At 52.5% G+C, this 23,470-nt stretch overlaps 2 protein-coding genes across 2 annotated transcripts; both read right to left on the bottom strand.

The window, feature by feature from the left end:
* Positions 1-2,483: 2,483 nt before the first annotated feature.
* LOC308424926 (bone morphogenetic protein 8B) lies at positions 2,484-20,637 on the bottom strand (the record flags this gene model as incomplete). Its single annotated transcript, XM_080922109.1, has 7 exons — positions 2,484-2,633; positions 3,896-4,006; positions 4,389-4,468; positions 4,907-5,101; positions 11,047-11,195; positions 11,589-11,778; positions 20,316-20,637. The coding sequence occupies 7 exons, from the start codon at positions 20,635-20,637 to the stop codon at positions 2,484-2,486; spliced, it is 1,197 nt and encodes a 398-aa protein (XP_080778235.1).
* Positions 8,508-10,070, bottom strand: LOC308424925 (succinyl-CoA:3-ketoacid coenzyme A transferase 2A, mitochondrial-like; the record flags this gene model as incomplete). The annotated part of the gene is made up of 1 exon (XM_080922108.1): positions 8,508-10,070. The coding sequence occupies one exon, from the start codon at positions 10,068-10,070 to the stop codon at positions 8,508-8,510; it is 1,563 nt and encodes a 520-aa protein (XP_080778234.1).
* Positions 20,638-23,470: the final 2,833 nt, after the last annotated feature.

The raw sequence follows: 23,470 nt of genomic DNA, 5'->3' as shown, positions 1-23,470 counted from the left end.
CAAGGCTAAACTGTCCCCTGAATGGGATGGCATATTTAGAAAGCTTTATGTAATATAACTTTATGCCACATGTTCTTATCAGATCATGTCAGGGCAGCTGGAAGTCAGAAGAGGGCATCAGATCCCATTACAGATGGTTGTGAGCCTCCATGTGGTTGCTGGGAATTGAACTCAGAACCTCTGGAAGAGCAGTCAGAGCTCTTAACCATTGAGCCATCTTCCAGTCCCATTCTTCAGGTTTTTAAAATGGCAGGTGTGTTATGACTCAGCCAACTCTGCCAGGTACTAGGCTTTTCAGGAGACCTAAGGTCGGCATACTACCTGGGCATCCAGCAGCTTGCTGCTTGTTTCTTTGTTTTATTGAGACATTGCCATATCCATTTAAGTTTAAATGCTGCCTGTGGCTTTTTTCTCTTTACAGCACTAGAAGCAAATAGTTGGTGACTGGCCATGTATTTGTGTGTATGCGTGCGAGTGTGTATACAGTATGTAGTGACTATGCTTGTGGGGTCTCAGTGAGGCCTACCTACCTTTTGCCTTACTCCATAAATGAAATATTAATTTGTTTAAAACATAACAGCTCAGGAGCATCTAGACATGGCTGAGGCAGGTTGACCCTGCTACTATGCACAGAAGTCAGCCTCAGTAGGAGCCAGTCTTTTTTACACAGGCATTTGAAGTGAGGGACCACAGTACTTGGGCCTGTTTAGGAACCTGGCCAGGACATGTATAAAGAGCTTAGCAGAGGCTGCCAAGGGATTGTGAATTCCTGTCCGTGCCTGAAGAGTTGAGGCCAGGATGCAGCTGTGGACGCTCAGGTGGTTTGGAGGATCTGAGTATTCATTTCTTCCTCTCCTTGGGCTCTGCCCAGATATCTACAGAGACATACTGAAACCCTGTATATATGTATGGAAAGCCATGACCAAAAACAATTTGAGGAAACGCTTTACTTATTTGGCTTGTACTTGCACATCATAGTTCATGGCTGAGGGAAGTTGGTGCAGGAATGGAAGCATTAACCATGGAAGAATGCTGTGCTTCTTTTATAACCTGCTTAGGGATTGTACTGCCCATGTTGGTTTGGACTTTCCTCCATCACAAAAATGCTTCACAGGTGTACCTATGTGCCAGTCTAATGGAGGCGATTCCCTATTGGAGGGTGCCAGGTGTCAAGTTGACAACCAAGATTAGCTGTCACAAACCCTGAACAGATGACCCAAACCTTTGCCAGACATCATCCGACTGGTACAACAGAGGTAGGGTGGAGCTTGGCCTGCTTATTGCCAACGCCAATAGAGTCCCAAAAGGCCTACTGGGTTTAGCCTCAACTTGCTGGGGTTTTCAGGGAAGACAGCTCTGAAAGGTCACTAGGGAGGGCTGTAGTTCTTGTTAGGAGACACAGTCAAAGTCTTCTTATGGTCCTCTGCTGGGCAAAAGTCTAACATAGCTCTGGAGGCTGGGCAAAAATGCTCAGTGGTGTAGCTATGTTTCCCCTCACCCTGCAACACCTGCTCCGCCACCTCTGCACTGTGAGCACCTGTAGGGGACTGCCTCTTACCTGAGGACACTTGGCTTCTGTTCTGGGGTCACCTTGTTCATGATACCTTTGCTCCAGCACCAAGACAGGGCACAACTTTTTCTGTCTAACGCCAAGTTGTGCACCTGTGTGCCAGCCTGAAGTAGCTGCGCCGAGGCAGACTCAGGACTAGGGATAAGGAAAACTATTGGTATTTTCTTTATTGATAGTAATGGAATCCAGATGTTAAATCTACAGTAGTATTTTTTTCGTTAGCTGGCCTCTTATGCCTGCCTGGGGTTGGAGGTTTAGTGTCTGAGATCCATAAACACATCAAGTTATTGCTTGGTTGTTTTGTTTGTTTTGAAGGAAGATCTTGATATATATCCCAGGCTGGCCTTGAACTCATGGTAATCCCCAGCCTCCCAAGTGTTAGATTAAAAGTGTGTATTACTATTCCCAGCTTTTCCATATTTTTTAAGTTCTTCTCTAGAAACCCATTTGGCACCTTCAAGAGACAGGCTATAGAGTGCTAGAGGGAGTTTGTACACACCTAACTCTTCTGGTGGACTCTGAAGAGCCTGAGGTCCATCTTGTGCTCCAGATTCAAGTCAGGCTGGGCCAGTAAGGATCATGAATAGGTTGGTAAATTGGACTTCTGTGCCAATCCCAAAGGACATAGATGCCCCTGGCTGCATTGGGGAGTTTTGGGGGATGAGAGATGGGCTACTGTTTGAGGACTGAGGTCACCAGGGTTGTAATATAACCAAGGCCATCTTCTCACCCTTGGGCAAAGAACAGCAGGGCCAGGAGATGGCCAAGCCTGTGAAAGAGGGCCGGATGTGGACAGAGCTGAACGCACTGCCTTCCCTCTCAGCCTTGGGGCTGATACCATCTATTGGTTTCCTGCCTTGGTAGTTGGGCCTGACCAGGTAAATAGGATGGCAGCAGGCTGTTGGGGAGGGACTCAGTGGCAGCCACAGGCCTGGACTACCATGTTGCGCTCCCTGCGCAGGATGACATTATTGTTTCGGTCATAGTAGAGCAGAGAAATGGAGCTCAGCTCAGTGGGCACACAGCACACCTTGGGGACGATATCTGGCTTCATCAGATGTACCTAGGAAGGGATGCAGGTAGCCATGAGCCTGGTCCCAGTTCCCACCCACTGCCCTCAAGACACAGCCCAGGCACCTGGCTTGGAGGTGCTGATGCACAAGCCCCTAGGCACCCTCAGCCTTTGGTCCACTGTCATATCCACTTTGGAGACTCAGATAAGCTTGCTGGTCCTAGCACTGCGTGCAATGGGGCACCCTCTGGGACCCCAGTGCCCCATACTGCTTTGCTTTATCACCAGGTTGGTGTCAGCTGTGGAAGGGACAGTCCCTTTTGCAGATTGAACTAGAAATGTTCATGGAACAAATGGATAAATTCAAGAACCACCCCCCCTCCCAACCTTGATGTGGCTAAACATCAACTTCTAAGGCGAGGCTGTCTGATGGTGTCAATGAGCTTGAAATGGGTGCCAACCCTTCTACCCATCTTTAAAGGACTCACTTTCTGCCAACAGGCTGAGCATCTCTCAGGACAGTGGCTCCAGGCACCCAGCAAACACCAGGGCCCTTTGTGAGAGGACACCTTCATAGTGGCTCAAAGTGGCTCTTGTCCCAATGCTCACTCTAGAGCAGCGGTTTGCAACCTTCCTAATGTGGTGGGTGACCCGTTACAGCTCCTAATGTTGTGGATTCCCCCACCCATAAAACTACTAAGTTTCTACTTCATAACTGTAATTTTGCTACTGTTAATGAGTTGTAATGTAAATACCTGATATATATGATATCTGATATGAGACAGGACCCCCAAAGAAGTCATGACACAATTGCCTATTAGGTAAACAAAGCCAAGGGTCATGGGGTCTAGGATTCCAGACAGAATGCTCTAGAAGGAAGTCTCAATACCAGATTCTACAAGCACAAACACATGGGCAGAAGGTGGTTGTAACTGCCTTCCTACTAGCAACTTCTATCACAGTTTCTCAGACTGCAGTTTATCAGTCTGCAGGCAGCCAGGACAGACATGGGAACAGACAAGGCAGGAGCTAGTACCCCAAAGAGCCGAGGGTTCAGGAGTCACCCAGCCAGGCTATGGGTGAGCATGTGCAGGACACATACCAGGTTGGGGGGGTGGGGGGGGGGACAGTGGATATCCATCTGCTGTGTGCTCGGATTCCTGTCCAGAGACACTATGTGAGCAATACTTTACTAAGGGGCAGAAACCAAACGTCCTGCCTGAGTCTGCAGAGAGTTCCCTTTTGCTATTGTTCTTCCCACCCTCATGCCTGTCCAGTCCCTCAGGTACCAAGAAAGGCACTGTGATACTAACCAGGGCCTGCATGGTGGCGTGGTTGGTGGAGTTCATGCAGGAGTTCAGTGGGTAGATGCACTCCCCGGCACAGTAATATGCTGAGTAGCCCTGGGGGGCGATGACCGAGTCCTGTGTGTGGGAAAGGGTGAGTCACATCAATGTCCGACTGTAGACCATAGCACCTACCACAGAATGACCCGAGCTGTGTACCCCTATCCCCTCACTGCCCTCAGCAGGTGAGGCTGGACCCCAGCTCTGCCCCTCACACCTCACCCTCCTTTGCTGTCTCCTCCACAGCTGCCCCTATGCCTCCTGCAGCAGCTGTAGCAGGAAGAGCCCTGCCCACCTAGCCTCAGTTTCCCTGTTGTAGTGCTGATGGCTTACTAGGCAGAGGGCACAGCCTGCCTTCATTTTCATGGCCTTTAAACACAATTACAGGCACAGTAGCTCCGCCCCCACCCTGGAGACACCAGGGTCTGCAGGTAGCAAGCAGAAGAAAGGCAGAAATTACCAGCCAGCCGAGGTCACGGAAGCTGACGTAGAGCTCATGCCTGCGGCAAACCTCTCCGCTGTGGGAACCGTGGCCATCATCTGCAGGGACAAGAAGGCACAGTCTGTTCACGGGTCCTGCCCTACAGAGTTGCCACGGGTACTCCTAGTGGTGATGTGACAGGCACATTTACAGTGAAGAACAATGGGAAATGTAAACCACTGGAATCACAAGTTCCACTTCTGGATCCCGGCTGATGCTGTGACCCAGCTCACCAGTCCTTTTGTGACTCCATGACCGCAGCTATGGCTGTGTGCAGCAAGATCTCTCACCTTGCTGCCTGGGAGGCCTCCAGACACTCAGTGAGCGCGCCAACAAGGCCCTTGGGTGCACACTCCGCTTCCTCTGCAGACTCTGGGCTGCAGCCCTCCCTCCCTGCCAGGCATACTCTAAGGGGCAGGGGGCTCCATCAGTCCTAGATGAGGGACTAGAAGGGACTCGACTCTAAAGGAGGCCACAGGTCCCAGCCATGTTCTCACCAAAGATTCCTAGGTGTTTATTGGAGTGTGGCAGCTGGTTGATTTGATTTAGCTGCTTCTTCTTCAGTGGTCTTGCTGTTCGAGGGGCCCGCACAGGACTCCGGCTGGCCTTGAAGAAACCGACCATGAAAGGCTGTCTGGAGCGTGGTGCTTGTTGTCCAAGCAGACCAGCCAGGCCAGGATCCATGCCATGTCCTGGGGGACAGAGGCAGAAGGAGACACTGACTTGTAGGTGGTAGTATGGCACTTATGAACCTGTTTCCTCATCTAGAGACCAACCCAACACTCTGGCCAGCAGGTCTGAAGTGGCAGGAACAGGGACCTCAGTAGCCACAGGAATCCCTGCTGGTGATAACCTGATAGACTTGGGAAACATTTGACAGGTATCAAGGGCTCACCCATTAAATTCCTCAGTATACCTTATGGTACCCCAAGTCATAGCCTACTGAGAGATTCCCAGAGTCCTCTGCCAGTGATGCTCAAGTTTAAGGGGCTTTCTTGGCCTGATGACTCAACACCCTGGTCCTATTTGCCTGCATTTTCTGGGGAGTGGGATGTGTGGCTCGTGACACACCAGCTCATGGCAGCCTCTGCAAGGACAAACCTTGGGTTTATTTTCCCAGCGAGGCAAGCTTGCTCATCCAAGGGGAGGGCATTCACTGCCTCTCTGATTCCACAACCAAGGCCCCAGGCAGAACAGGGACAGGAGTCAGAGATACAAAGTCATTCAGTTCACACCCTGCTCATGCTAGTTCCGTGTGTGCTCACTAGGCCAACCAGTAGCTTCAAAGAAAGGAGGGCCTTGCTAGTGGACCCTGTGTCCCCTGTTCTTCCTAAACGCAGAAGCACCTGTTATGCTGCTGTGGTGGCCCAGCCTACAAACACTCAGAAGATAAAGGAAGGAAGATGGGCGTGGGGGAGAAGAGAGTTCAGTCATCTTCTGTTACACACTGAGCTGGAGGCCAGCATAGCCTACATGAAGTCCTGCTTTTTAAAGAAAAACACCACAGAGATCTGGCTGCTAGTAGGTGGACTCCACGCCCAAGTATGGCCCCACAGCTATGTGTAGATGGGCGAGTGACTGAACTTGGGTAATAAGAGAAAGAGAGGCAGACGGGGAAGCATTAGAGGAAACAGAAGTAGGTAGTGATGTTTAGATATGACCAAATCACATTGTATACATGTATGAAATTTTCAAGTCATAAATACAAAACATTATTAAACAACCAAACAGTCAAACAGTATAACCACAGGATCTGTCCCCAGAATACCCCACTCACATGCAGCAGCTCGCTTTGGGGGGTTTCACCTCCCATCTGCAGTCAGGTTTCCTTCTGGTGTCATAATAGGACTCAGAACCATTTCCCTTCTTCCTGTGTGAGGTTCCTCACACCAAAGCCCAACTCTGCTCACGTTACGTACCATTAACACAGCGCTGTGGCTCAGCTGACTTGTTCAAGCACCAGTGCACACATGCTCATATAAAGCTCAGACACTGATATGGCTCAGAGCAGGAGGTCTTGCTCAGTGTGCTCAAGGCCCTGGATTGCACCTCCAATGCCGAATGAAGGAACCCAAAGGGCTGAGGCCACAGCTCAGGAGTGGAGTTCCTGGTAGTAAGTATGAAGCCTTAGGTACAATCCCCACCACAAAACCACAATGAAACAAAAGCACACTCATGTGCTTGCACACTCAAGTCTGTTTACGGGACTTGCACTCTACCCGGCTCTTCCTAATACACTAAGGTCAAGGCCACTGTCTGCCTGTTGGGGACCGTCTGCTCAAAGGTGAGCCCTTCAAGCAGCTGGGCTCCACACCAGCTGTTCGCTGGCCACTTGAAAGAAAAACTCATCAATTCAACCTTTGACCTATGACTTCACCTGCCACCAACAGCTGTGGTACCTGTGAGACTTGAGCCCAGCAATGTGGCGGAGAGCTATGGGGCAAGGGTTAGGGAGCTGCAGGTATGCCCCCAGGAAGAGAGGCAGATGAGTCTGGCAGGAAGATGGGGGACACAGTGAAGATGGGGGGCAGCAAGTGCTGTGAGGAGACAGAGGCTCAGCACAGAGGGAGAGCTGGGGAAGGCTGCAGGGCCACACACTGGGAGGACAGAGCAGCTGTGAGCAGGAAGGGCCTTGAAAGCCACAGTATGACACCCTACAAATGACAAGGGCAGACCTGGACCCAGGGCAGGCCTTGTGAAGTCCCAGAGCCCTGGATGCTGGGGACAGAGGCCATCAGGGCTTTAGGCTCAGTCATTTGTTTCTTTTGTGTAACTTGGTCTCCCATGCTCTTCTGGACACACAGAGCAGCTTCAGAGCAGACCCTGAACTCCTCAAAGTGGGGAGTTGCTGTGTGAGGCCTGGGAGCAGCTGGAGGCTCCCAAGGTAAGGTGAGCTGGACTGAGAGCCCACGGGTGCAGCCAAGCCAAGGTTCCCATTTTACAGGCTCGCAAATGAAGACCCACTGAACGTCAGCCATTCAGTGCCTGGAGCAAGCAGCTGCAGACATAACAACTCCTACCCTGCTGTGCCCAGCACAAGGCAGAGGCCTGAGGGAGGGACAGAGGCCACTCTTCGGAGTTCTGTTTCTGAGAGGCCTGGAGAAGCTGCTCCTTGCCCAGGCCGGAGCGCACCTGCCCTACCGTCTTTGTTCCTTGTCTCCTGTCATTAGATTGGACTAGTACTGGGCACCAGGCTTCCCAGCTCTGGATAAAAACACATGAGGTGAATGCTTTCTCAGGGCTCAAGCATGTACACACACACACACACACACACACACACACACACACTTCTCACTTTAGTTTCGAGCTCACTGATTCAGAATGACAGATCCCAGAACTGCCACCTTGGGGTCAGGAAGTCAGGCAGCTGGACTTGCAGAACAGAATGTCAGTGTGGTCTAGGCAACGGCGGAGACTGCCCTTAACTAAGAATCCATTCGTGCCATTGAATAGAATTTAGACTCCACCTGTGCCAAGCCCCAGCTTCTTCCTACACACACTGTGACTGTTAGTGCACAGTGGGTCTTCCAGGTGGAGTACCAGCAGCAGCCATCTTCCCCAAGTCTGATCCCACAGGAAGCACACACAAGTAGCTCCCAGGAGGAAGCTGGGTACAGGATTCAGGGAAACGAAATTAAGACCAGAGACGAGGGCCCGAGGACAATCCAGAGGGACAAACGGAACGTTCCTCTTCCTGATCAGGGATCCACAGTTCTGCATTTCGTGGCATCAGTGAAGTGGCACCAGGTGCATGCTGGGTAGGATGTCTTCCTGCCCCGTGGTTTTCTCCATGTTTTGTGACTCAGTTATGAGGGCAGCACTGGTGTTGAGACCTCCCAGGGAACCCTCTGGAGCCTTGTATGTGAAGGACACAAAGTGGAAGAGGGGACCTGTGTTCTCAATGCTTGGATGGGAAGGCTTCAGTTAGGGACACGACACACAGGCTCAGATTAGGGATTTTAATTAAAATCACGTGGCTCTTGATAAACACCATCTAGCAGCAGAAAGCCAGAGGAGCCGGTGTGGGACAGTGGTCAGATGCTGCTAAGGATGTCCAGTTGTCACTAAGTCGCAAATCAGCCCTAGGTGGGGGGCTCCTCAAGCGTCAGATTTAATTTGCTGCATGGGCTTGAGGTTGGGGCTCACGGCAAATGAGCAGCCCGTGGTGGCCTTGACGTCGGCCATGGATGAGCCCTCCCACAGCTCCACCAGTGTCAGCCCCTTACTCCGGTTCACTTCAAACACTGCCTTCTCGGTGATGATGAGGTCCACGCAGTTCTTGCCGGTCAGCGGCATGGTGCATTTATCCAGAATTTTGGGCTGCTTTGTCTTGGTGCAGTGTTCCATGGTGACCACCACTTTGGTCTTGTCACTAGACACCAAATCCATGGCCCCGCCCATGCCCTTCACCTTCTTGCCCGGCACCATCCAGTTGGCCAGGTCGCCGTATTTAGAAACTTGCATGCCACCGAGCATGGTCAGTTGGATGTGTCCGCCGCGGATCATGGCAAAAGAGTCATCGCTGGCGAAGAAACAGCCCCCGGGAATCACGGTCACTGTCTGCTTGCCTGCGTTGATGACGTCGGCATCTACCTCATTTTTCGAAGGGAAGGGGCCCAAGCCCAGGATCCCGTTCTCACTGTGCAGGTAGACCGTCATCTTGGGGCTGATGTAGTTGCTGGCCAGGAGAGGGATCCCGATGCCCAGATTGGCATACATGCCGTCCCGGAACTCGAGAGCCGCGCGCTTGATGATGCGTATCCTGGAAGGGTCATCGACTTTACTCCTGGGGTCGGGCTTGCTGTCCCGTGTGGTCAGGCGCTCGATGCGCTTCTCGAACTTTGGCCCCTTGATCACGCGGTCCACGTAGATGTTGGGGATGTGGATGTCCTCCGGGGCGAAAGAGCCCACGTCCACGATCTCCTCCACCTCCACCACCGAGATGTCCGCGGCCTTGCACATGGGCACGTTGAAGTTGAGCGCGCTGCCCTTGAAGATCACGTTGCCCGAGCGGTCGGCCTTCCAGCCCTTAATCATGGCGAAGTCAGCGCGGATGGCTCGCTCCAGCAGGTAGTGGCGGCCCTCGAACTCGCGCACTTCCCTTGGTACACTTAATTTAATCAGGTGGCCTTCGGGCGAGTACCGGATCGGGGAACCTCCTTCCTGCACCAGCGTGCCGTAGCCCGTGGGCGTGTAGAAGGCGGGCACACCCGTGCCACCCGCGCGGATGCGCTCGGCCAGGGTTCCCTGCGGAGTCATCTCCAGTTCCAGCTCGCCTGCCAGGTAAAGCTGCTCGCAGAGCGCGTTCTCCCCCAGGTAGGAGCACACCACGCGCTTGACCTGCTTGGAGGCCAGCAAGATGCCCAGGCCGAAGTCGTCCACGCCCACGTTGCTGCTGATGATCTTCAGGTTCTTCACGCCCTTGGTCTTCAGTGCACCGATCAGGTTCTCAGGGATGCCACAGAGCCCGAAGCCCCCGAGCATGACGCTCGACCCGTCCTTGACGCCCTCCACCGCCTTCACCGGGTCGGTGTAGAATTGGACACTCCCGCTGCGGCCGGTAAAAGAGCGGCAGATAAGGTGGCGGGGCAGCGCGGGCCATGGGCTGTGAGCAGAGACCCCGCGTGGGAGCGCCCGGGACAGAAACCTTAGCGCCGCCATAGTGCACGAGACACGGGGCTCCCAGCTCCGGGCCAGAGAGGGAAAGGCCAGGGGCTCACTGTTAGAGCTGTGCACACTACCTCTTTGCTGCGTCACAGAGCGGGGAGGAGGACCCTGTCAGGTATGACCTTGGGTCTCACTCTGCTGAAGACACCCTTGGCCATCCCTGCTGCCTGGTCTGTCTCTCAAGAGCCTTGGAAAGACACCCCAAACCCCTGTTTAATGCCGCTCACAACTGGAGTGAGTGCCTGGCTCCACTGTACCCAGGAGCGCTCGCCCCAGAGGGGTGGGGTCGTCGAGGTGGTGGGGGAGGGTAGAGCCCTGTTAGGATCCCCCTCCTGGAGGGGCTGAAGTTAGCAGGTCTTTAAAAGCCATGGTCAGGTCTGTCACCCCCTGTTGTTAAACTCCTCTAAACTCTCCAAGCACCTTGTCACTTTTCCCTAACTCAGAGTGACCCCTGCCTGCCACCTCACTGTCCTCTCCTTCCAAGTTATCCTCCACCTTTTGCTGGACTCCAGAGAGAACAGGATCCTGCCCTGTTGTCCTTTCTCTTATTTCTGCCCAACATAAAGAAAATGTCCCAGGAAAGCCCTGTGAGTGAAGCGTAAAACTCTGTGTAGTTACAACTTTGCAGACCTCAGGCTCTGAGCTCAGAAAACCTGGGGTGGAGATCCCCCACCCTTCCTTCCTAGTACAGAACCTCTCAGAATGGAGCCCTGCTGCCCAGAGAGAAGGACCCTTTTCCTGGAGAGGATCCTGGCTCTCAGGAGATCAGTTGCTATGTATGAGGGACCAGAAGGCATTCCTGGCTGGGGCCTCCCTATTTCCACAGCTTCACCAGTCTGCCCAAGTCCTCCAGAAAGGCTAAACATCTCCCCACCCCCACAGAGCGCTCTGTGTACCGGCCTGGGGGCCTCTGCTGGAACCACCTCTCAAGACCCCCAGGGCAGCCCCCTGCGGAGTCCTGGAGCCTCACCATCCTCGGTTTCCACATAGAGGCGGAGTCCCAGGTCCTTGTTATGGTTCAGCAGCCATCGGCCACTGGCTGCTGTGATGTCCAGCACCAGCCAGCCCTCGTCCCCAGATTGGAGCGTCTGAAGATCCAAAAAGAACAAGTCAGACTCCCTGTGGATATGAAAGAACAATTAACCAAGGGCTGAGGGAGGTTGGCACAGCTGCCTGTATCTTGTGCAGGCTTGGGGGACCTCTTCCCTGCTTGGCCCTGGGCTGGCCTCCTTTGGTACCACATTTTCCTGATAATCAACCCTTGACATTTTACAGAGTCCATGTGCTGACAGGGACACTGGTTCAGTGGCTCAGTGCTGTGGCCTAGTGAGGGCCCCACAGCCACAGTGGCAGACAGGAGTTCCAGGCCAAGCCCCTTTCTCATGTCTGAGACTCATCTCCCAGGAGGCTTCCCTTTCCTTTCTTGGAAATGCACCCTCTGGACAGGACCCCTGCCAGAGACTAGACCAGAGGCTATGGGGTGGGGTGGGCACCTGGGCCGAGGGACGGTACCTGTTGGAGTGCTCCTGGACCACTTCGAACATGCTGATGTGGAGGGTTGTGTTGAGCGGGTGGGTGCTGGGCTCTTTGTATATCCGGAACTCTGCAGCTGTGACAGCCTCCCCAGAAGGGATCTGGGTTAGGTCAAAGTGGAATTCCTTCCAGTGTGGCTCCTGGTAGCCCAGGGCACGGTCACGCTCCACTGGAAGACAAAGTGGGAGTGGGTCATCACCAGGAGCCAGGATGGCTTGTGCTCAGAGTAGGAAGCAAGCCGCCTGGGTGAGGCCAGTCCCTGCTCTACCCACAGCCTGTGGTCTACCCTGGGTGCACACCAGGTCCCAGAACGTGGGGTAGTGGGAAACTGAGCAAGTGCTCAGCGCCCCTGGACCCACAGAGGAGTCTCAGTGCCTCCTCTCAGAGCTCCCAGGCCGTGGTAAGAAGAACAGCAGCATTCCAGGGGGAAAGCACAGGGACATAATCAGAGGAATGTCAGTGTTGACAGTTAGCTCTCAGAGCCTGCCCTTGTCTGACAGCTGAGCGGGGCTGCTAGGGCTGTGCCTGAGCTTCCCGTAGTGTTCTGGGAGAGGCTGTGCAGGCCACCTCACAAGGTCGTGAAGGGAGGGACACAGGGACAGCAGCCAGAGGACAATGGACACACATTTCCTGTAGGGGACAGAAGGAAAGTGGAAGGACAGGTTAAAAAGATATAAGCATTAAAGTAGGATGACAAGCCCGGGACAGGCCATCACATCCTGCAGAAGTCTGCCCCACGTGGGAGGGTGTCAGCAGTTCGAAATGGTCTGCATGGGGGTGGGAGTGCTAAGCGGTCTACACCTGCAGTGAGCTGGAGCCCAGGGCTAGGGAGAGCCACATCGGCTGATAGCTCAACTAGGAGACCCCAAAAAGTTGAAGGGAGGATACGATGGAGGTGACAGCTGAGGCGTGGCCCAGGTTAGGAGCAGCTGTCCCTGGCAGAGGCTAAATCTGAAGAGCAACTCACTTTTATCCAAAGGAACATTTAGTGAGCATCCCTGCACTTAACCTTTTTTTTTTTTTTGCTTTTTTTGTGGGGCGGGGGGAGAATGGGGAGTGGAGTTGGAGTTGAGAAAAGGTTTCTCTGTGTAGCCTTGACTGTCCCAGAACTCACTCTGTGGACCAGACTGGCCTCGAACTCACAGAGATCCACCTGCCTCTGCCTCCTGAGTACCAGGATCAAAGGTGTGCACCACCACTGGCTGCCTCTTCACCACCTCCTTTTCTTTGATGCAGGGTCCCTTGATGAAGCTGGAACTTGTATTTTTGCATCGGCTGGCAGCTGGCCCACAGCCCCAGCACTTATTCTGTGCTAGGATTAAGAGTCTGTGCCACTGCCACCCAGACTCCTCCTTTTGCTTTCAAATGCTAACATACCTGAGTTTCTAGAAAGCAGGGGTTAAAGCAGCTGTGTCGTCCCGAACCCAACCGAGTTTTTAATAATTATGTTTCCAAGTCTTTAACAATTTCCACTGTGGCTACTAGGCTTGCTGATCACAAGCCAGGTTCTAGAAAGCACTAGGTTGAACTGCCCAAGCAAACCTGAAGACAGCTTTCTGTCTTTCTGTGAGGACCTTCAGGCAGTCATGGCCAGCACACAGCAGGGCTGGGGAGGACCAAGTGATGGATTTGCCTCTGTAGGGGCAGGTGGAGGCTCCAGCCCCTGGCCAGGATGAAAAGGAGAGTCCCACAGCGCCTCCTAGTGTCTTTGAAGGGCTAAGGTCAGAGCAAGTTATTCCCATTCTCTAACAGATGTCATTCTCTGTAGAGAACCAAAGTGAGCAAGACAGTTAAACTCAGCACTAAGGAGGCTCAAAAAACAAGAGGACTGGCGTGGTGGTGCTTGCCTTTAAGGCCAGCACCCAGGCAGACACAGAGCTCTGAGTTTGAGCCATCCTGGTCTACACAAGCTAAGACTACATTGAGACCCTGTCTCAAATATGTAAGGAAGAAAGTGAGTGAGTGAGGGGGAGAGGGAGGGAGGGAAGGAGGGAAGAAGGAAGGGAGGGAGAGAGGGAGGGAAGAAGGAAGGGAGGGAGAGAGGGAGGGAGAGAAGAGGGAGGGAGGGAGGGAAGAAGGAAGGGAGGGAGAGAAAGAGGGAGGGAGGGAGAGAGAGAGGGAGGGAGGGAGAGAGGAAGGAAGGAAGGAAGGAAGGAAGGAAGGAAGGGAGAATAAAATGTAATAATTAAAAAGATCTCGTAAGTATAGTGTTTGATCCCAGCATCATTACCCCCCCCCCACTAGGCAATGTCATTTCTTTGTAGGTAGTATTAAGGAGTCACAGACTCCAGAATGCTTCCCATAGGGTTTTCGGTACAGCCTTTGAGAAAGTGACAAAATCAACAGATAAGGCATGCAATACTGACAGAAATGCGGTGCAGAGGCAAAATGGTGTGAACTGACCCTTCTGCGCAAGTATAGACACGCTGTGCAAAACTGTGAAAAGACGTGGTAAAAGCAATGTTCTGGCTACAATGAAAGCTATACTTGGCTTCACCAGGTACCTGTGCTGGTTAGTTTATGTCACTTTTACAAAAGGTAGAGTTTCTGAGAAGAGGAAACCACAATTAAGGCAATGCCACCGTAAGACTGGCCTGCGGGCAAACCTGTGTGCTACGGTCTTGTGATTGATATATGAGGACCCAGCCCACTGTGTGTGGTCGCCCCGCCCCTAGGCTAAACAGTAGGCTAAACAAGCCATGGTGAGCAAGACACTCACAGCTCCCAGGGCTGCTGTGCTGCTGCTGGTCCTTGGGACCATATCACAGTGAGTCCCCACTAGATACTGTGATGTCTGCGCTTGCTGTGAGATTTGCTTCCTTTCCTGATGGTACCTTGGGGGGGGGGCAGGTTTCCCAGGCTCTGAGGAAAGGGGGCTGGATCTAACTGCCCTGTGCTGCTGGTACCAAAGGCTGAGGGGGTCCACCCTGGGCTCCTGCAAGACCTCAGAGGAGGGTGGGGCCCTGGGGTTGGTGACCATGCATTTCTGCACCTGAAGGAATTTCTCCCACCAGGAGCCTCAGCGCTGTGGTGAGGCCCAGCCTCACTCCTGAGGTATTTTCAGCTGAGTCTCCCTCTGCGTTGGCTTCCTTCGCAGGCCATTTCCATAAACGGCTCTGCACACATAATTACCGGTCCAGTCCTCAGCTGGCTTTAGACCCCAAATTAAAAGGGAACACCCGCACAGGCGACCACATCAAGCCTGCCAAGGTACAAAACAATTCCTAGGGGGTGTGAGCAAGGACCAATTTCTCCAAAAGAAACTCAAGAATGTGGTCCATGATGACACATCCCCTCTTGCCTTTCTCTACTCCATGACTCATCCCTAGAGGAACCCCCAGCAGTAGGAAATAGTGTTCAGTTTGTGTAAGAACTGAGGTTGTCAGGGTCGGGGTTCAGAGAGAGGAAACTGAGGCCCAAAAGAGGTTCTTTGCCAAGGTCTCACACACACACTTGAGGTCCGTTAACATGGACTTTCAGACTCACAGCCACAGAAACGAGTGGACCTGGAGTCCAACAGTGGCATATTGGGATGGAGGTGCCTCTTAACATGTTCTGTCCTCAGAACCCTAGAATACCTGCTAGAGTCATCTTCCTTCTGCTGGGTCTGATGGAACTGGGGTGTCAGGAGGTACTCAGAGAGATGCTCCCTGACTCCTCCCCCTCTGCAATTTCTGGTGCTCCCTGACTCCTCCCCCTCTGCAGCTCCTGGTGCTCCCTGACTCCTCCCCCTCTGCAATTTCTGGTGCTCCCTGACTCCTCCCCCTCTGCAGCTCCTGGAGCTCCCTGACTCCTCCCTCTTTGAAGCTCCCGGTGCTCCCTGACCCCTTCCCCTCTGCCCGTCTGCCCTGCGCATCTGCACACAGCTGCTGTGGCCCATGGTGGGATGAGGGCTGTGGACAATCTAATCTGGCCTGTTTACATATTCTTCAATTTCTCTAGAACCAGGAAAGATGTGGGCTCACTGTGACCCCAGATCTGACAGGCAGAAAAGGCCAAACATCCTGAGAAATGTAGCACTATTCAAACTAAGGATGGCTGGGGAAGGCTGTGATCTGTCAAGACTTTCCAAAAGTGGAGGTAGTCCTTTTGAGTGTACTTCAACTGTGGAAGTACTCGCCTAGGAAAGGCAAGGCCCCCGGGGAGACGAGATGGTTTGAGCTGTCTTTTGTTGTTGTTGTTGTTACTAGAGTTTGTATTCAGGGTCTCAGTAAAGTTCCCAGGCAAGCCTTAAACTGGAGATGCCTGTGCCTTAGCTTCCAAGTGACTAGTTCTATAAGGCAACATCATTAGACTCAGGTCACAGCAACTTCATTCACGGAACCCCAAACTGGAAAGAACCAAGTAGCCATTAATAATAACTCAATATGAATAAATTGCGGGCTATTCATTCAATCTAATTCAAGTCCAAACCCAAGACCAGAAACAGAGAGTGGGGAGGTTCTGAGCAGTAAAGGACTTGCTGTGGAAGCGTGAGGTTGGAAGTTCAGACCTCAGAACTAATGGGAAAAGCTGGGCAGACAATGTGGCTGCTTGTAAGCCAGCACTCGGGTAGCAGAGATGGGACCTGCAGGGCAAGCTGGCTAGCTAGACTCGGTTACTAGTGCGCTCTGCCATAAATAAAGGGATGGCAATCAAGGAAGGCACCAAACATTAGCTTTGCCCCTCTCTGACAAGCACATGCACTGGTGTACACAAATGCCCATGCACATATGAACGTGCATGCACATATGTACACATACATGTACATATACCTAAAATTTAAAAAAACATATTTTTAAATAAAACAGACCAAATGAATTTTTGCCAGTTAAAAAATCAAAAAGCCTGGGAAGGTCAACTAATAAAATTGGGATTCCCATAGGAACCCCTGGTTTTGGATGGTTTGAATTTTATATCTGAGTATGGGAATCCAGTTTAAGAACAGGCATCTCAGTTTACAATGTACATCCACATACAGTAGCCCTCACTGCATCTAGGGACAGGACAGGCCCCAGGCTGAGGATGAAGGCAGCTGGGTAGAGGGCATTAAGTACAGGATACAAATGACTGTGTGACCTTGGAATTATCGCAACCCTCTCTGAGCCTCACTCTCCTGTGGCAGTACTTGTGAATGCAGATGCAGGAACAGATGTGGAGGTCTGGGTGTGTGGCCAGCACAGCTGTCATGTCACTCAGCCCTGGCAGCCCCTTAAGATGAGCACCTCCATCTCACAGAAGGGGAAACTGAGGTTCAGAGGGGGGCCTAGGAAAGGCCAGATCACAGTGAGAGTAGGCACAGCATCAGGATGGGAATTCTTTCTGTGTGAGTCTGGGGTCAGAAGTTCCTTGACCTAGTCCTTCTCAGATTCTCTTGTCTCCAATCTCTCTCTCTCTCTCTCTCTCTCTCTCTCTCTCTCTCTCTCTCTCTCTCTCTAACCCCCCACTCCATATGTGTGTGTGTATGTGTGTATGATCCCTGACAACCATCTTCATGGAGCATGTATGCTTTCTCTGTCTCTCCCACCAGAAGTTCATCACTGAAAGGACACTGGCAGTGTGACTGTCCCCACAACTGGAACCAGGTCTCAGGGCACATAGTAGTTACTGCATGACTACTTGTGGGAGGAATGGATGAATGAATGAATGAATGAGTGAAGAAATGAAGGAATTCCCTGCGTAAGAGCCAACAGAAGTGACCCTGAGGTCAGTGATAGTATCTCTGGCTGTAGAGCTGGGAGGGCAGAGGGAGGCACGGCCGGGTCTCTAATGCTCACATGGTTTTACTCTTTACTATCCAACCACCACAGTCCATTGCTGCCCCTGCCCTTGGCCATCAGAAGCCTTGGGAATAAAAGCTCCTGGGCTGGGAAAGGGGTCAGTGCATGTGCTGATGGCTCCATTGTTCCTGCCTGGACTCTGCCTGTTAGTGCTGTTTGTGCCTCAGTTTCCCCATTCAGAATAGAGTCACCTGCCTATCCACTGACATGAGCTGAGCTTGTCCTTCCTGCCTCCTTCTGCCCTTGGAAAGGAGAGGAGGGCCTGAGGCCACCCAGCCAGGGACGGGGCAGTGAGCCAGCACGTTCCTCTGAAACAGACCCAGCGATCAGGGCTGGAAGGCATCTCGTTTTCCTGGTACTATCACTGCAGATGCCTGGAGGAAACAGACCACAGAAAGGATACATAGGCAGAGACAAGCAGGGACTACAGGCAGGTCTGACAGGGGACAGAGTCAAGGTCTGGGGCTGAGAGTGCCACCTTAGCTCCAGGCTCTCCATTCTCTGAGCACAGGGACACCAGGGACAGGAATCTACTGTCATATCTCCTCTACAAGCTCACGACCTTGACACCACTGGGCTGCAGCTGCTGTCAATGTTGTGCTGGTTCCAGGGCTCTGACCTTCAGGACCGGTCCGACTTGCCAACAGAGCAGCACCTGGGTGCATGTCTGACACATGGGGCCGTAATCACCAGGTAAAAATCACTGTGGTTGGGAGAGTTTACTAGTGTGACCAATGTGTCAAAATAAAGAGGGCACTCTGATGAGTTTCCTACACTGAGTCTTCATTGAACAAAGACCTGCTTTTTAATTCCCTGGATCCTACTGGACACTCAGGTAAAATGGGGGAAATGTGACTTGGTAGGAAACAATCCACAGTTTGGAATTCATAACTATAGATGCAGCCTTAGACATGCTCTGTGCACCAGGGGTAGCCATTTAACCTGAGTCCATAAAGCAGGGATTCCCAAATAATTCAGATGCTGTTGCTAGGAGCCAACAACAAATGGAAGAATGTAAAAGGTCAAAGGTCTTCTGGACTGGGAAGAAAATTCTAAGCACAAGGATACGCAGCTTTCGGTTGGATTTTAGAATCTAAGTTTAAATGTCTACAAAGACAGACACATGAGACATGAACTTTAAGTCCCCTTTCTGTGTTCGTATGACACAGGTGTTACTCTGAGGCCCAGACTGGCCTTGAAGCTGTAGCAATTCTCCTGTCTCAGCCTCTTGAATGCTGGGATTGCAAGCATGAGTCACCTACGTCGTCATCCGTACAAAGCTGAGCTGCTGGTGGCAGGGATAGGGGTCGTCAGGGTTTGGAACAGGTTCACAGTCCACTGGCTTTCTACTTGTCCATGTGTCCTCTCTAATGATATACGAGGAGTCCCAGAAGGGAGTAATGTGCAGCCTGGAGACAGTAAATGTCTCCGAAGGCCCATTTTGGTATTGGGCCCTGCTCTGTTCACAGCAACAAGTTCCCACCAGGGCTGTTCATGTCTTGACCCAGAGAGGTGGGGGAGGGGACTAAGGCACGGGCTGGGTGGTGACTCATTTTGATCAGAGGTTCCCCTGGGGACATTCTTGGGCAATGGTATGCTCAGTTTTTCTATTCCTGCACTATAGGTCAGCCCGTCCTGAGGATGGAGAACCAGTCTCTCAGTCCCACATGTAGTGTGTCCTAAGGACGCAAGCCTGGTCTTTAAGCAGGAATATTATATGGATATCCCACTGGCTGCAGCCCCTCCTAGCCATGGACTCTCAGTGCTGGCTAAGAACTGCCTTGTCCTTCTCTGTGCGTCATCCCCACCCTCTCCCCCTCCCCCCTTAGCCTCCAGCAGATCAGAGAGCAGAGGTTTGATTGCCTCCTCCTTCTTCCTTAAGCAAAATGTAAACCTGCTGCTACCCCCTACACTCTGTTTATGCTCTGGAAAGTTCTCCTCCTGGAAGGAATGTCACAGAACTAAGCACTGGATGCAGAACCACCGCGGCCTGGGCCTTACCAGGCAGTTTCTAGGCTGTCACTGTCTCCCTCATCTTGTCCTGGAAACAAGGGACTGTGGCTGTTCCCTGTGCTGCTAGGACAAGCAGCACTGTGGGGTACAAGAGGCTTGTGGCCTTGCCAAGGTCCTTCCTGGCCCTGCTCTCAGCTCAAGCCCTGGTACCCAACCCCAGGCTATCTGTCACAGACAGGAACAAAGCAGGTGGGGACCTGACCAAAAGCAAATACTTATGTCTACAAATAAAGGCTTCTGGGAAAATACCTTTAAGGCTAGTAGCCCAAAGTGGTCCTGATGTCCAGAGATACGGGAGAAAGGAGGAGCCACTCTTTGGGAGAATGGACTCACAGCTGACCCTTGGGTCATTCACTGGCCCGAACGCACTCCATGCCAGGCCAAGGTCCAGCCGCTGGGGCCCAGGCCCGCAAGACTACAGTCATGTCTGAGTCTGTCCACTCACATCCTGACACTGCACCCCACCCACCCACTTCCTACTGCACAGAAAGAGCCTGCTGTCCGGGCATAAGGATCAGCTCTGGTCACTTTGATATGACCACAGGTTTCCACACTGAACTTTGTCCCTCTCTTCAGGGCTGCGTTTATCTCAGTGACAGCATTATGGCTTCTGTTTACTCATCAATTTACCCAGGACTGTCTTCCGGTGCCACCTAGGGGACCTGGGCATCACCAGATTCCTACTACCAGGCATCATGGGGAAACAAGGCCGGGAGAACCTGTGGTTAGCATTCAGATCTTCCATTCCTGACCCTTATAGTCCTTGCTTCCCTGTGATCCAGTCTGCCATAGGGGCTTCAAGCTCCATGTGGCAGGGGCCTCATGATCCTAGAGGACAGCATCCCCAGTCAGGTGGCTAGGATAGTCCAAGACAGGCAGCCATGTGCTCTCCACGTGGAGACTGCGAACACCCTGGGTTCCTCCCCACACTCACCTATGTTGACAAAGCTCATAATCAGGTCAGCGCGGTCCAGATGAGGCTGCGACCGGCCGCCGCTGTCATTCGTCATGGCATGGTACAGGTCCAACATAAAGAGGGGCGCGGACGCTGGCTGCTGGGCGGCCGCGAGTGGTGCTCGGGATCGGGGCCGCCCCGGCAACCCCAGCACCTCCCGGATCTCGCGCTGCATGTCGCGGGGCTCTCGCACTCCCAGTCGACGCTGAGGAAAGACGTGCGGGGGACGCGGGAGGTGGCCTCTGCCCAGCACGCACAGAGCCAGGCCCAGCAGCCAGAGGAACCCGGGACCCGCAGCCATCTCGGACGCTCAGCGGACTCGTATCCAGCGACGCCTCGACGACAAGGATGGGGCAGCGCAGCGGATCTCGAGTTCGCACCTGTCACGGGCAGCTCTAAGGCGACGACTGCGCACCACGCGCTCGGCAGACAGTCGCCAGGACTGTAGGTCCGGAGGAGCAACGTGGGCCCCCGCGGGGCCAATTCGCTAGTGTCCGGAGAAGGACCCAGCCTTCAGAGACTAGAACCCGGAGCGCTTCCTCAGCTCCTCCCCTTACTGAACTCAACCAACGGGGACTGGGGGGGGGAGGGGGGCGGGCCGGCACAAGTCCACAGGGTGTCTGTACCGCTACTACTCCCTTATTGGGGATAGTGGGTGGGGGAGTCAAGTGGGACCCAGAGGTGGGTATCTGGGGTCAGGGAGAAGCCATCCTGGAGGGACTGGGTTCCCATCCAGCTGCCTGGACACACTCCGGGCTCCTCGCGGAGACGTCGGTGTCTCTGAAGCAGGCACCTGCACCTTGGGGCGGATCTTTCCTGGATAAGCGAGCTCCTATGTCCGGAGCTGGGGTAGGACCCGCAGCCACGCGTCTCCGGAAGCGCCCCTAGGACTGGTCGTCCGGGCGAGGCGGATGCCAGCCGTGCCTCGAGGGTGGGGCACATTCGGTCGCCAGAAGCCGCCAGTGCCCGGCCTCCACCGCTCCTTGCCTGCTAGGCAGCTTTCCTGCTGTCTCGGGAGCGCAGCCTGAAGACGCCTTTCTTCACCGTTGAACGCCGGTTCTGTGCGCCAACTTACTGGCTTTCCGCCAGAGCTCTCGGCCAGGCCCTGACAGACCACACTGCTGGCTGATCCAAACCCAGACGAATTCTGGAGCATCCCGGAGAGGGGAAACCCTTAAGCTTAAACACGTTACCAACAATGGAACTAGAGAGCTTCAGGCACAAGGTGGCTGGCCCCTGGAGAGGCTGCCAAGAGAGATAATCTTTAAAGGGCTTAACAGGCAGTGTGTTAAATAAGGGTTTTGACCAATTATGAATTCTCTAGCATGAATTCAAAATAATATTCCAAACAAATGGCACCGCCAAAATCATCTTGATGTGATCCTTTAAAAGTTTTTTTTTTTTTTTTTTTTAAGATTTCTTTATTTATTTGATATATGTGACTACACTGTAGCTGTCTTCAGACACACCAGAGAGGGCATTAGATCTCATTACAGATGGTTTCGAGCCATCATGTGGTTGCTGAGAATTGAACTCAGGACCTCTGGAAGAGCAGTCAGTGCTCTTAATCGCTGAGCCATTAAGCAGTGGGTATTACCAAACGTCTCTCCAGCCCCTCAAAGTTTTAAATAATAGTTAAATCCTTAATGCAATTTTTCAGTTGTGCCTCAAGCACACATTAGTCTTGTAACTGAATCAAAGTCCCATGAAGAGAATGGATAATGCCAAGTAACCATTGAAAGTGACTAGGTGAGCCAGAACCAAGAGACTGAAGGCAGATGTGGGCTCGAATGAAGAGGATGGACTTCCGTGCTGATGTTGGAGGCTGGTAGAGCGTTCTCTCTCCGTCTCTCTGTCTCTGTCTCTCCCTCTCTCTCTCTCTCTCTCTCTCTCTCTCTCTCTCTCTCTCTCTCTCTCTCTGTGTGTGTGTGTGTGTGTGTGTGTGTCTGTGTGTGTGTGTGTGTGTGTGTGTTGCAGTACTGGGGATTGTAACCACAGCCTCCTACATGCTAAATGAATTCTCAAGCACTGAGCGAAACTCTCAGCCTTGTATATTAGTTACCACACAAAACACGATCACATTTGCTGTACTCAATGGTATATCCCAACATTTTCCTATCATGCATCTCAAATATTTAAAACTTGCTTGAAGTGGAAACTTGAGGTTCTTTGGAAAGTGTTGGATGGTGTTTTGCTGGGGCAAACACATGAAGGAGTGAGTGTTTTTCCTGAAGTGGACACACGGAAAGGGATGCTCTGCTGAAGCAAGTGTGTGAAAGGACACGTGATGAAGGAGTCTTTGCTAACAACCCACATGTTCCGGTCCACCTTACATTGCGTAGTTGAGCTCCGTTTGTCAGGACTACATAGAGAGAAATGCACCAAAAACTTCTGGAGGTCTGCTGCAGCTTCTTGACTGGCGAGTGATGTTGGCTGAGACAGACTTGAGTGGAGTTTTGCTAAGACTCGTGTGCTGAGGAAAAGGAGTGGTGTGTGGAGGAGCATAAAGAGGCCTGAACAGACAGTGACGGGCTTGGCTTAGCTGGGCTTGCTTGCATAGCGGAACACTTCACGGACTCCCATCTTTGGTGATCTTCACTTGGCTGAGAGAGGCACAGCCAAGGACTTTTCCTGGCATTCCTGGTGATCCTGGTTCCTTCTGCTGACTCGTGACAGTTCACCGGAGGCCAGGCTGTCCTGCTAGGTCGTGCCACTGCTGCTGCTATCCTGACACTACTGAACTGGATGGCTGGTGTATCCGTGAAGTGTTTGCAGTGGGTCGAGCTGCTGCTGCTGATCTGCAAACTGAACTGCCAATTTCCAGACAACACAGATGAGAGTTGGTCCAAAGAACTATTTCTAAACAGGTCCACTTCCCCTGTTTCCTTTCTTTCCCACCACCTCTGATGGGTGGTGGGCTAGAAGGGAGGTTAAAGTGCTTAAGAACCATCATTAAAAGTAGGTTTCTGTTATTTTTTAAAAGATTATTTATTTATTTAATGTGAATACACTGTCACTGACTTCAGACACACCAGAAGGATCCCATCATGGATGGTTGTGAGCCACCATGTGGTTGCTGGGAATTGAACTCAGGACCTTTGGAAAAGCAGTCAGTGCTCTTAACCACCGAACCA

This window comes from Micromys minutus, assembly GCF_963924665.1.
Source record: "Micromys minutus genome assembly, chromosome: 9".
NCBI classification, from domain to species: Eukaryota; Metazoa; Chordata; class Mammalia; order Rodentia; family Muridae; genus Micromys; species Micromys minutus.
The sequence above is the reverse complement of the archived record's forward strand: the minus strand, read 5'-3'. Positions and strand labels throughout refer to the sequence as shown.